Source organism: Apteryx mantelli, chromosome 6 (assembly GCF_036417845.1).
Source record: "Apteryx mantelli isolate bAptMan1 chromosome 6, bAptMan1.hap1, whole genome shotgun sequence".
Taxonomy (NCBI): Eukaryota; Metazoa; Chordata; class Aves; order Apterygiformes; family Apterygidae; genus Apteryx; species Apteryx mantelli.
In genome coordinates this window covers 31,174,912-31,187,021 of record NC_089983.1, presented here as the reverse complement: position 1 = coordinate 31,187,021, position 12,110 = coordinate 31,174,912, and the positions used below count along the sequence as shown (strand labels likewise).

General features: G+C 35.3%; 1 protein-coding gene across 1 annotated transcript in view; it reads right to left on the bottom strand.

The window, feature by feature from the left end:
* The window catches only part of FAP (fibroblast activation protein alpha), a 45,309-nt gene that overhangs the window by 25,607 nt on the left and 7,592 nt on the right, over window positions 1–12,110 (bottom strand). The window contains exons 3-11 of the mRNA XM_013960695.2: window positions 11,952–12,047; window positions 9,930–10,024; window positions 9,714–9,788; window positions 9,462–9,514; window positions 8,165–8,237; window positions 6,415–6,535; window positions 4,449–4,603; window positions 3,244–3,347; window positions 2,778–2,913 (exon numbers count right to left, since the gene is read on the bottom strand). Coding sequence (XP_013816149.1) covers window positions 2,778–2,913; window positions 3,244–3,347; window positions 4,449–4,603; window positions 6,415–6,535; window positions 8,165–8,237; window positions 9,462–9,514; window positions 9,714–9,788; window positions 9,930–10,024; window positions 11,952–12,047 — 908 coding nt within the window. The remainder of the gene's footprint in view (window positions 1–2,777; window positions 2,914–3,243; window positions 3,348–4,448; window positions 4,604–6,414; window positions 6,536–8,164; window positions 8,238–9,461; window positions 9,515–9,713; window positions 9,789–9,929; window positions 10,025–11,951; window positions 12,048–12,110) is intronic.

Here is a 12,110-nt window from a genome sequence, read left to right as displayed (position 1 = left end):
CAAACTAAAGATGCTTTTACATTTTTATTTATGTTTGACTTATAAAGTTTCTAATGCATTTGCAATACTTTCTAACGACTTTTTCATTGCAGACTGTAAGGTCTTGATTGTCGGATGGAACAAGTGATGTAATACTTAACAATTCTGCATTCAATAAATTTATGTACTTTTTTTAAAGCTTTCAAGCTTTTCTTTATACTGTTCGTTTAATGAAATATTTTTTCACAGTCTGAAGCTCTTTAATATATATTTAACAAATTTGCTTTCTAAACAAAATGTTTTGCATTTCTGATCCTTAATGTAACTTCATGAACATTTGGAATAATGCTTTCTTCCTTTAAGCTCAGTTGCTGCAAAGTGACTTATTCAAGCACAAGTTTTGAGTACTCACCCCTAAGAAGATTGTTTGTTACTTTCCAAGAGCTCCACTGAGCTTGTTTTATTTCTTATTAAGATAAAAAAAAATGCAAAGTATTGTTTTATATCTGCATGCTAGATTTATTTCCTTTTCTTTAAATTAAGGCTCAGATCCTGATGACCTAATACATAAGGATATATTTAACTTCTCTCATATGTGTAGTCCCATTGACTTCTATGGCCTTTTTGCATGTATTAAAGCATTTATAGAATTTTATTTGCAGAATTGGCATCTTTTTCACAAACACTTATTTACATGCATAGCTTTTACTCACATGAGCAATTCCACTGAAGTCCTGTTGGCTTCTGTGGTCTATTCACATGAGTAAGAGTTAAGCACATTAATATGCGTGGTGAATCCGCACTTTAGTAACATCTTGTAGGTTCTATATTGTTATTATTTTCAAGTACCAAAAATCTAGCACATTTATTGTACATTAGAGTCTCGATTTAATCTGAAATCAACGAGAGAGAAATATTTTTGCCAATGGAAATGCACAGAGATATACTTTCTAACGGCAAATAGAGCTAATGCAGCACTCCCATCTGTTCACACTCTTTCAATTGGCCATTTGTGCAAACTCTAATGTGATAAAAGCATTGTATCACTGTATAAATATAGAATTATAGAAACGTCAGTAGTGACTCCATAAATAAGGTTTCATGGAGAAATGCAATTAAGCAAGGATCATGAACACAGTCCTTGCAAGATGTTAATCACTCTGGTCTGGTTCCAGCAAAGCAATTAAGCACAAGCTTAATTTTAAACACATAAGTAGACCTACTGAAATCAGTAACTCTGCTTACATGCTTAAAGTTAAGCTTGTGTTAAAACTCTTTGATGGACTGTGGTAAAGTCCTAGATCCCTTGTTTTTTTAATGTAAGTTAAAATATTTAGTTATTAAAATGTAGGTTACTTCCAGGTGAGACAGAGATTCAGTGTTAATCTAAATATGAAATGGAACAATTACTTAGGAAACTCATCAACTGTAATAAATTTCTGCAGTAAATATGTATATTGTCCTAGTAAATTCAGGCTGTTCCCCTGTGGAAAGTTACTTGAATGATAATATTTTTGAAAGATCAGGACCCTAGCTTCCTTTTAAAGTAGCAAAAATTGTCATATCGTTGACATAATACAAGAAGTATTTCCAGCTTGGAAAGGCTGTGTGAATAAACTCGGCATTTACAACTTATCAGTTTTACAGAACACTTTCATAAGTGATCTTGGGTTGCCGGGTTTTTTTTGTCATTATTTCCAGGTTTCAGACTAATGCTAGTTTTTGTAGGTGCTCTATAACAACCTCTGAAAACAAGATATACAAACATTACCAATACTAAAGGACAATAAATAAGATCTCTGTACTACAGTTACTAAAAGTCAGTGTTGTCTTTTCCTTTCACAAGCCATATGAAATTTATCAGTGGCTACAGTCCTCAGGCTTTACAAGGTCTTTTAAATAAATACATAGTCAGAAAGACTTATGTATAGAAGATCTATTACTAACTACATATAGGGGTGTGTGTGTGTGTGTGTGTATATATTTAAAAATATATAAATATATAACATAAATATAAATATAAAATATATATATAAATTTTATTTATATATAAATATATAAATATATAGATACAGGCTACATAAACTCATCCTTCTGCCCAACAGAGGTACCATCCATGAAGGTTTTCCTGTCAACTATCTTATGTGTTGCTGAAAATTTGCTTGCTTTCTCCAGCTGTATGACTTGATATAACAGAATTACTCCCTCCTACAAACATGCCTGACTTTTAATCTATATGTTATCTCAACCAATTTAAAATTCATCATAAAGAACATGATTCAGACAGACTTAATATGAAACTTCTACATAGTACAATGCTATTAAAAAAACACCAAAACAATTAAGATCCTACATGTTTCCACTTGTGAAGATGAGAAAGCAAGAAGGAACTAAGCAACAGTTTTCAGATAAGGTCAATAGCATCCTTGCAATCTTTGTTGCTTTGATTATTACTTAAACTCACTAAAAACATGTTTTGGTGTTTTGGTTTCTTGCTGGTGCAATTAAAATTTTTTCACCCTGCCCCCAGCAATCAAAATTAGTTAAAAGATGAGTGTGATTAAACACTGGAACAGACAATTATGGCAGGCATACAATTCTTTTCTTAAAGAGTTTAGGGCAAGATTAAATACACTTCTGTGAGTTATGTTTTACTCAGACATAAGTCAGAACACTCAAACGAGGGCAACCTGTGTATGACCTGTAGGTGTTATAACACCTATACAGATGGGATTGATGGGATGAGATTAGCAAATGTTAATTCCAGCATGTTAGATTTATATTTCCAACTTTATTACCTGTGGACACTCCCAAGTATTTGAATTTTCTCTGAAGTCACAAATAGCTAAGACTGAAAAATTCTGGATTCTCTTTAGCCATTGCACACAGATCCGATTATCTGTTACCCAAGTAAGCCAAGTAAAATAGTGATCACTAAAAAAAGAAAGAAAAAGAAAGAAAGAGTAGTTATTAAAGAGCAGGAATATAGTAGCATTGCTACTGATTGTTTCTAGCATTTTACTCTGTAGAACATGACAGCAAAACTCTTGTTGTCCTAGGGATGGTTTTAGTCCTTTATAATAACATATCACATGGGCAGACAGAATCAAAATACAACATTTCTAGTTAGCTCCTGATCCATATAGGAGATGAATACGACACTCCACTGTTTGAAAGAGGAAAGAAATTCAGAGGTTCAAGTACTCAAAACAAACAAACAGAAACTTTTTTAAAAAAGAGAAGACGTATTTGAGAGCACACTACCTTGATGCTATCACTGCAGGAACTGGAACCTCCTTAGGACCGAAGGCTTCAGCATTAACAGTGTCTACAATAAACACTCTAACGGTAGGATTTTTAGCCCCAGCCTTAAAAAAAAAGTACCAGGTTATTCAAATCAACCTGTTACCAATTTAGATTAAGGAAAATAACATTTTCTGCAGGAAAGAAGATAGGTTAAGAAATATGCGTTCAGTCGAGCATAATGGAGCAAATCTGATCTTATTTATAAAATCTTATTTATAAGATCAGATTTATAGGAGCTCAGAGTGATACTACAGTGGTAGTAGGTTATTTAACTTTGCATAGTTTCATATATAAAGTAGAAAACATAGTGTTTTAACCAGTCAGATTTAGTGCCTTTCTAGACTGAAAGTGTGGTTGCAGTGTGGATCTTTACAACATACACTACACTTATATTGGCACAAAACTCCAGGAGTATGTTCACATGATTGCAAGTGCTCTTTGACATCCCAGCTGTGAGATAAAATGGGTTAGCTTACACTGATTTTGTGCTTGTTTATTCGTTGCATGTATTATGTTTTTTTTAATTCTCCTCCATGTGTGGTTTGAATCGGCCAATTTTACTTCAGAATTGAACAGTAACTCAGTTGACAGATGGTAACTTCTTAAGACACATTAACATGATCACTTGCAATCATATGAACATGACAAGAGTCATGAGAGATCTCTAATACAGGCTGAAGAAATGCAAACTCAAAATCTTCTTTCCTTAGATCCGGCACTTTGAAAGCAGGTATGATCCAAAGCTCTTTGGGATCAAAAAATGCTATGAAGCATGCCAATAAACTGAAGCTGTCACAGCCATTATTGTGCAAAATAAAAAATACCTCATAATTAATTTAATAAAAAATAACAATTGTATTGCTGTGCATCACTAAGTAAACTGAATTGGAAATGTAAGGCTGGATCATGCAAGCATGCACTTTTGCACACACTTTTTACTTACATGAGTACTTCCATTTATTTCACTGGGACTATTCAAAATTTCTAGTTTTGAATGAATTTATCCCTATTCAGAACTGGGCCTAAATTGGCTTTCTTGAATTAATTTATGCTACAATAGATGTTACCACTGCAATACAAATGTTTTTTAAGCATTATTCACTTTAAAGTTATCATAACTCATTTCTCAATGGAAAATAAGTTAGAAAAATTAGAAAACATACCTTTGGGTATGGGATAATTATTTTTCTAGGATACTGGTCCTCACCAAAATATGAATATTCAATGACTGGTATGTCAGAATCATTAAACTGTACGTATGCTATATATTTTCCATTTGGAGACCACCACAACGCAAATTTTGTTGCAAGCATTTCCTCTAAGAAAAAAAAGGATTCGTTCATAACGGTTTATTATTCTAATTAATTTATCTTTAATCTGTCTTATCATCCTAATCTTATCAGCCCAGATATATAAAGAGAGTTATGCTAAATAAACAATAAGATCCTACACCAGATATATTGCAATAGATCTCAATTCTGAAATGGCTTGAAAACTCTCAGAACTGCAGTGCAGGCAGGCAGACCCCATTTAATTCACTGAGGTTTTTCACGGGTGCATGTGGCTAATTTTTTTTTCTTTTTGATGCACTGAAGTGCCAAATTTGCATCAAAATTAAAACTGCCATTTATATTTAATTTCCAACCACTGCAAATGCAGCGGAAGCCTCATTTATAAAGTTCTATATAGCTTCAGTAACAAAAGATCCAGAATTTTGGTTATACCTTATGAATGTGAAATCCAGTTATTGTCTGGCAACTAACATATTTTTAGTTTGTATAGCTGCAGATAGTCTTAAAGGTGGTAAAAGCTTATTTTTAAATGGAGCCACTGCACGCATTTCCAAGAGACTTCATATTGGCAAATTCCACAGGTGTATGTTTATTATTACAATATCTTGAATCCTTTGGAGAACACATCTCATCACTTCTCCAGTTTATATCTGTTTCCCGAAGGCCTCGCCATACATGTTATCACTGGGTAAGTCTCATCTGCAAACACAAATTCAACTGCTATCTCTATACAATGCATTCCCAGATCCCTCTCTTTCTCCCCCCAGCCCATCTCCCTCTCTCTCTCTCCATCTCGCTCTACCTCCCTCTCTCCTTCTCCCTCTCCCTTCTGGCCCCCAGATAATTTTTCTGTTCAAGCCAAAATATAACCTCCTCTCTCTGCCAATACCTCATATTCCTCTCTGGCTGCCAACGACGACATGACCCTTTCACTCTTCTCTGGTCAGCCTCACTAACTCTCCCTTTTTTATAGCAGTAAAAGTATCATGTCCTACAAAGTGCTTCACAGTTTGCTCCTATTCCAGCTCTCCTCTCACATTGATTAAGGACAGGTTGACTCTAATCAATTCATGGTGCCGATCTCCATCACTCACTGGCCGTATTTTCAGACACGTTCTTTTAAACACATTTTATCCCATGCTGCCTCCAAGCTTGGGAAGACCTGCCTGTAAGCATCTAAAAAACTTAATCCAAATTCTACCTTTGCCACAAAGCTGAAGAAAACTCATTAGCACATTAGCAACCTAATCACCATTAACAGTTGCCTACTGTGCTGATAGATACTGTTCCATGATTTCTTGGGCTCTGCACAGACTGCCTGGGCCTTCCTGTTGTCCTCTGTCTAAGCTTCCTGAGGCAGGCATGACCTCTCTTCTCTGTGTGATGTACAGCACTTAATGCAATGTTGCCCATGAGCTGTGCTCATAGGTGCAATGAGGACGTGCAGAGCAACAAGAAAACATGCCATGGATGGGGACTAGTCATATGATGTGAAAGAAAAAAATCCTTGTAACCTGAATTTATTACCCTTAACTTTTGAATGTTCCCTTGCTCCTTTGCAACAGAGATTAGAGAAGAGGTAACAATTAGCATACACCCACATTTAAGATCATTTCAAATCAATGTGATTCCCTTCTCATCCTCCCTCACCCCAAAATAAGACGTCATCGCCAGTTCTTAGTAATCTTAACATGGTAAAAAAACAGATGAAATGAAGTAATCCTTACAGCTCTAAAAATCACGTTTCACCACAAATTATTTAGAATGGAATATGAGAACTGAATAATCTAGACAAAATGTTTAATGTATTAGTTGTTGCTCTTCAATATTTACTTACCTTCGTAGACCCAGTCAGGAATCCCATTAAATATTTCATTCTCTTTTCCATCACTAGTTAGTTTAATTGGTGCCTCTCTTGGACTTTTTTTCAGGTAGATATTATTCTGATATACATATGCCTAAAGGCAAGAATACATTCTTATGAGTACATGCACCAATAACAGGGGTTAGAGCGAAATTCTGTGCAGTCAATGCTATTACATTATACCAACAAAAAGATATAATAAATGAAAACAAACCGGGAAATCTTTACTTGAACAACACTACACTAAAAGCCTTTGCAAATTCTGCCCGAGATTTTACCTCTGTAAATAAATTACAAACTAAAGGCCAAGTTCTGTGTTCAACTATGTCAGAATAAATCTTGAACAATTCCCTTAGTTTTTAATGTGCTCCAGAGGATTCTGTGGCTAGCTTTGGTGTGGAAAAGCACCAAAAAAAAAATTCTTTGAAATTCAAATGACTCTGTTCTTCAACAGACCCTCAGATGGGCAAAATGTGAGTTTTTCTTCTGGTGTCACCACAAATAGAACATAAAAACAAATATACAATGACTAAAAAGAAAATAATCAAACTTTTCTAAACCTGCCAAAAAGCCTAGGTGATGTGAGATGAGATAGAAAAAGGTTTCACTCTCTCTGGGCTGCTTTGTTCTTTACTGGTAAATTAGTTACCAAAAGAGAGTCCTTGCAAGAGATGATTGCAAGCCCCGGTTATCTCTCAATTTTAGTCATGTGAGTGGACACATGATCAGAACCAGAAACAGCACTATCTTGGAAAATCATGCCTTTTGAAGCTATAAGCATTAGAGTTAGTAACATCAGTGTAATGTTTTAACTACTTTGTGCTTTAAATGAACAACAAACAACTCCCAAAACTCTCAGATACAATATGAAGACTGCTGTATAAAAACATCACAGACTATTAGCACTTCACAAGGAAAATATCTTGTGTTACATCTTTAGAATTCTTGTTAAAGAAAACAACAATTTAAGAGAACTAATATCCTCTTAGAACTTGGAAAATATTTTTCTAAGAAATCATCCATTCATATTTAGCCAGGAATACTCTTTGTGAATTTTCTGAAATTAGTATGATGCCTAAACATACTGTCTTGCACAAGTATGTTGTCAATATTTGATAAGTAGCTCTAAAACCACTAACTATTAATGGGCTGATGCTTTTGAACCAAGAATAACAAAAGTTTCTAAGCTTGTTACTGTATGCAATAGGACCATTATAATCAGTCAGAAATACATTTATTTTAAATACTTGGCTATCAAGTAGCCATTCCGAAAACATTGAAACCTTTTTTGTAACACTTAAAATCTGGCAGCCATTTCCTAGGCTAAAAATTTTAGAAGAGAGTTTAAATATGGGATTTATACATCTCCATAGTAAACTCTTGTGTGATACAGTGTCAAAAGAAAACACACTGTTTTTCAGGCCTTGAAACTGAATTTAATCCTATACACAATAATGTTGGCCAATTCTTTTGATAAGAGACTGGCTATTCAACTAAAACACATGATTTAATTGAGAGCATAGGTTCTTTTATTGAAACACAGACCTACCACCTGAACAAGTTAAGACTGTTTTCTTTATTATTCTTATTCATGAACAAGATTGATATACACAGGTAAAGGCCTGTCAAAAATATGGCCTAACAAAACAATAACCAAAGGCAAAGAAATCTCTTCTAGCCACACAAAGTAATAGCATTCTAGCACTTCATTATCTTTACTGACCAATTTGTGTCCAACGGGAGACCAGGATACATACTGAATTTTATGTGGAAGCTGATTTTCTGTTACAAAACCACTAAAAAAAGGAAAGAAGTTGAAATGGCTTTTTGCTCGCAGTGCAAATGGATAATTATACTGTACATACATATAAAATTCACAAAGGGCTGTATTTTCTAACAGCTTTTTGTTTGGTGAGTAATGCAAAATTGATGTCAGAAAGCTTGTATCTGCTGTGCAAAGCAGGCAGTGAGACATGCAGCAGTGTGACTCTGTGCACCGGTGTTGGTAAAGGCTCACAACTCAGCCCTTTGAAAACACTCTCAAGAGCCTGAAAAGCCAGCCTTTTCTTTCTAAACACTGCACAGGCGTCTACAGTAACTTGCTCTGCAGACTTGCAGTCCGCATTATAGTCTCAGCGAGTCATTGGGAAATACAAACTAAGTGGCCACATTGTTGTTCTGAGGACATAACATGTTGAAGCAAGCAAAACAGCGGCAGTTTGAATGCCTGAGGACTGCAAAGCCACATGCAATGCCTCTCTGCACCCATTAGCTTGAAGCAGTCTCTTCCTGTCATTTGAGCCAGCAGTTTCCCAGGAATGTAGCAGTTCAGTCCCTGTTGCTCAGAACTAAAAAGCATTTGGTCAGGCTGCTACTTCTGAAATAATGAGGTGACTGGAGATGAAGATGGCCTCCTTCAGAGTTGGGTAGAAGGAAAAAGAGGAGTGGTTTGGGGAAGATCTTGGGAAAAAGAGACCAAATGCCAGGGGAGGAGGCGTAAGCTTTTGAGGAACCCAAGATGGACTGTTACAATATCACTGAAGCACTAAAGGACATGTGAGAGTTTCAGGAAAGCTAAAGATTAGATAGACTAGAAAAAGGAAGAATTAAACAACAGAAGGGCAATGAGACATCTGGTGTGAGACTGAAGAGAACTAAAGCAACCAAGATGGGGTGGGAGAAAATTACGCAAAGAAGAAAAAAAAAATGAAAGAATAAGGACTCCTGAGCAGTCAAAGTTTTAGGGCACAAAATATAAACCAGTCCAGATACCTGGGTGAGTAGATGAAAGGACTGTTATATTTTCTCAGAGACCATTTTTTTAAAAGTAACTTCCTGATTTTGAAGCAGCAAACAATAGATAACAATAATCAAGCAAACAACAAGTAACCTGACCGATTCAAGCAAAACCAAAGCAGGGTGGTAGTCATATTGCTATAGAGGTTTCCAGTGGAAATGCTTGCAAGCACATCACTATGGAGTATTCGCTGTAGCTCTCTGTAAGAAAAATTAGACCTTACCCATATATGAGATCATAAATGTGGTATGATGCTGTATAAGAGTATCTCCACAGCTGAAAAATTAAGCAAGCAAGAAAAAATAGTATTATTAACTTGAAAGTAGATAATGTAATTAAAAACCATCAGCTATCTTTTGACAGCCTTCCACTTTACTTAAGAAAAGATCAAGAAACACTGACCTGTGGTAACCATGATCAACAAAATATCGAATGAAATCAAACATTTCGTTAAGCAATATATTAAAATAATTACCTTTGAATAATTGCTTTCCAGAGCTATGAAATATTTGTCTGATGACAACGCATAATTTGAAGCATTAACTTTTTTCTGAAAAATTAAGAAGTAGATTAGATTCTAGAATACACTTCAAATAAGGATATGACAAGATTTAAATCCGTGCACTTCTAAAGAGATATTTGAAACACAACTGCATGTTGCTGCCTTTTTATTAATTGAAAATGTACGTACCATTGTGCTGTTAGTCATGATGGTAGTTGGGTAGTTCATTTCAACATTGTAAAGAATAATATCATCTTCTGCAGATTGATGAAGATATTCATTATCTTTAAAAACAAGATAAAATGGCAGTTATCTTGCACAGAGAGACTATGTAATAGATCTGTTTATCCAAATATTCACCGCTCTTGTCAGTGAATTGGTTTTGAGCAAATGTCTTTTGGCAACTACATAAAAAATGCTTTTCTTCTAATGATGCCAAGGCACAGAGTTACACAACAAACTGACTTCAGGATTCTTGATTATGTTCTCAAGATTACATACTGCACATACCATCAGCTAGTTCTCAAGATTATATACTGTACATACCACCAGCTAGTTAACATTATAGTTAAATGATGAATTTTATTCTCGGTAATGTCTGATCAATAGCAGGAACTGATGCATTAGAAGATCAGTATTGCAAGAAGACCAACATAAATGCTTTAAAGAAAACATTCAAGATCCTTGCTCACAGTTTTGCCAGAACATTCTCATTTCCACAGATTCTAGAGGTAGCAGCAGTACCACATTAGGGACACTGCATTCCAAGATTCTGCTCTTACTCACATGTCCTACCCAGTAAAGCTGAGTGGCCTCCAATGAGAATGGAATTTATCCCTACTCGTGCTCAAGACCTCACCCATAGTTTGGCAGAGAGTATGAAGGTCAGAATTTTAGTTTCACTTCATTATTTTTATTGCTATAAACACAGAGAAAAGGAATTACATACTTGGTGTAGCTAAAGAGAGGAAAAAGATTTGATGTTTCAAAAGCAGCTTGAAACATTGTTTAAGGTTTTCATCTTTAGAAAATTAAAACACCCTTGCATCTTTCAAGCACGCTTATGTGATTTGTGTGACAGTGTTTGTGGTGATCTCAGGCCCTTTTAGGAAGAGATATTAAATTTCAGCTTCCTGCTTCACAAAAAAAGCAGGCATATGCAATGCTGTAGCCAGACCTATGGCATGACTTTTGCATGAGTTTAGTGACTGTTAAAGGGCAAGATAAGTCTAAGCGGTGAGGATATAGAGAAGGAGAATAGCAGGTTTACGTGATATGCTGCCTACATGCTTCAGACATTCAGACAGAATTCTAACAAATGATGAACTAATTTTTAAATCACACCATTGATGTCTACATACTTAAAATGGCGAATTGTAAAATTTGAGCTTCTGCTAGCAATGTCCTGGAAGGTTTCAGTTCAGTTCTAAAATTGTCAGTTTAAACTTGGTAAGACCCCACATGAGAGGGCACCATGCTTCTCGTCTCTAGTTATAGCATAATAAATGCTTGAGGTGGTGCATAGATATGAGTGGTAGTACTGTTTGTACTGGAGTGCAATCCAATCTAGTTCAGACCTTTTGGTGTTGCTGCAATTCAATGATAAGAGAGTAGTATTACCAGCAGTTTCTGCCACAAACAGACATTTATATATCAACAGCGATTAACTTCATGTCCTTATCTTCTACATTAAGGAACTTTCTTTGAATCCCATCCCTAATTTCTATCCAATGGCTTGGAACTCAGAAATTTCAGCGGTCTCAGGATTTTTGTTAGTGAGAGATAAGAACAAGTAGGCTCATTGCATAGCTCGGTACCACTAAAAACAAAGAAGAACTGGGCCTGTAAGACAGGGTACCGCAATTATTACCAACGGTAAGTGAAGAAGCGCTGTGACAAACAAAAAAGGAGATTTCTTAAGAAATGACTGACACATTGACATATTACTGTCATATTCACTGCGGCAAGCGAGAGAAAAAGAAACAAAACAGTTAAGGCCTCTGTGACGAACATTCTGTTGCAACATCAAATACCTAGAATTTCTAGAATTACTGACAGAAAAGTCAGTTTCAACCATAAGTTTTGACTAGCAGATTATTTATTTTATAGTAGCATTCACTCACAGTAATGACTGGAAGGACATTTCTGAGTCTGTGTAAACCAGCCAGAAAAAACATATTAGAAAGGCTTATGAGAAAAGGTTTTACTTACCTGAAACCCAATATGGAAAAAATGTTTTATATTGAAAGTTTCCATTCAAATAATCCTCCAGTGTAAGAGCTCTAGGACCATCATCTGTGTTGACAACTTAGAATAAGACAGAAAAATTGTGTTAATGTAGCACTGTGAAATGCAAAACAAATTAGAAAT